Raw genomic sequence first — 1671 nt, forward strand, 5'->3', positions numbered from 1 at the left:
TGCTTTCAGTCAACAGTCTTATTTAAAAATTGGGAACATTCAGATTAAATAAAGCAAGTAGCGATTTCGAATTCTCATAATCTTTAGACGACACTTAATTCTCAAAGATGTGGAAGTTTGCGAAAAATCCCGATTTTTGTCAACTTAATAAGTATTGGCCACAAATATCGTTTTTTAAACAATACTACAAAATGTGTTTTCAGTCAAGTTCGCTGGCTCTTTCAAAAATTCGCCGATTCCAAACGAAAGAAAGTAGCAACTTGAAAGTATCAGCAGCTGCAGAAGAAGCTTGGCGCAAAAGATGCTGAAAGCTACATTAAAATCGCTCAACATGCTCAATTTTTTCCAGCTGAGTAACTGTGGATTTCGAAAGTAGTACATATCGGCCTCATAATGGAGGTTTCTGTTCAACCATTAAAAGACTTATTGAATTCCAGATATTCAGAGTCCAGACTGGCAAAACTATTCAATGGCAGCATCCCAATAGTCCTGGATTCCCTAAAACAGCACTATTTTATCGATCGGGACGGAGGTATGTTCCGACACATTCTCAACTTTATGAGAAACTCGAAATTGCTCATTCCCGAGAACTTCCAGGACTTGGATCTGCTGCTGGAGGAGGCCCGATATTTCGACATTCCACGTAAGTGAAGAGCGGCAGGATTTCCTCCTCAAATACTCATCGCTCCGTTTTAGCCATGGTGCGGCAGTTGGAGCAAATGAAGAAAGATCGAGTGAAAAACGGGCTGTACAGAAGTCAAGCTGAGCGAAACTCACGGTTGCCCTCAAATGGGCAGGAGGTGTATGAGTGCGTGGCTTTGCACGTGAGTCCAGACCTGGGGGAGCGAATAATGCTAAGTGGAGACAGGAGTTTGCTGGATGAGGTGAGCCACTTCTTGTGATAAATCCTGCGGAAAAATGGTGAAACTGTTGAGCTCTTAGGTGTTCCCTGAGACCAACCAGGCGGTGATGGACGCCAGGAGTGGAGCGGCTTGGAACCAACAGGATGTCCATCATGTGATCAGATTTCCTCTTAACGGTAAGCGCACCAAGTTCTTCCAGAAGCTCTGTTTGCACCCAACTTTTCCTGTTCAGGTTATTGCAAACTGAACTCGATGCAAGTGATCAGAAGGCTGCTGAATGCCGGCTTCAAAATAGCCGCCAGCAATGGAGGAGGAGTTGAGGGCCAGCAGTTTTCGGAGTATTTATTCGTGCGAAGAGTGCCGTCCGGTTGACGCGGACAATCTCACAGCTTTTAAAAAATTGCCGCCTGTAAATACTTTCAGCTGCCCTTATCAGTTCGATTAGTTTCCCCCGACAACTTTCCATCGCCTTTTAAGTTTACTTGATCTCATCTCATCCCATCAGTGAATCCTTCGGACTGCTTTTGGCGCAAGTAGTTGAACACTGTGACGTCACGCAACAGTAAACTCAGTGTACATACTTTCCTGACTGTGTTTCAATTCCCAATCAAATTTATTCCTGCGTTTCAGTCATTTATTGTCTCTATTTATTAATCAAAATGCGTTTTTGCTGCTTTAAGCCTTGGCATGCCTTTTTGTCTGCGAAAAATTCGGTTTCTTCCTGACGTTTCGCAAGCACGAGTGGCTTGCATCTTCAGAAGTGGTTTGCTTGAACGCTTACACTGTTCTCATCAGAACCCGCGTTCAG

At 43.9% G+C, this 1671-nt stretch overlaps 1 protein-coding gene across 1 annotated transcript; it reads left to right on the forward strand.

The window, feature by feature from the left end:
- Positions 1-301: 301 nt before the first annotated feature.
- LOC109539507 (BTB/POZ domain-containing protein Tiwaz) lies at positions 302-1448 on the forward strand (the record flags this gene model as incomplete). Its single annotated transcript, XM_019907286.2, is given in 4 exon segments — positions 302-643; positions 697-884; positions 943-1039; positions 1096-1448. Coding segments are annotated over 4 exon segments (675 nt in total). The 3' UTR covers positions 1236-1448.
- Between the last annotated feature and the right edge of the window lie 223 nt (positions 1449-1671).

This window comes from Dendroctonus ponderosae, unplaced genomic scaffold (genome assembly GCF_020466585.1).
Source record: "Dendroctonus ponderosae isolate FM_Combo_2020 unplaced genomic scaffold, Dpon_F_20191213v2 Dpon_F_20191213_8, whole genome shotgun sequence".
NCBI classification, from domain to species: Eukaryota; Metazoa; Arthropoda; class Insecta; order Coleoptera; family Curculionidae; genus Dendroctonus; species Dendroctonus ponderosae.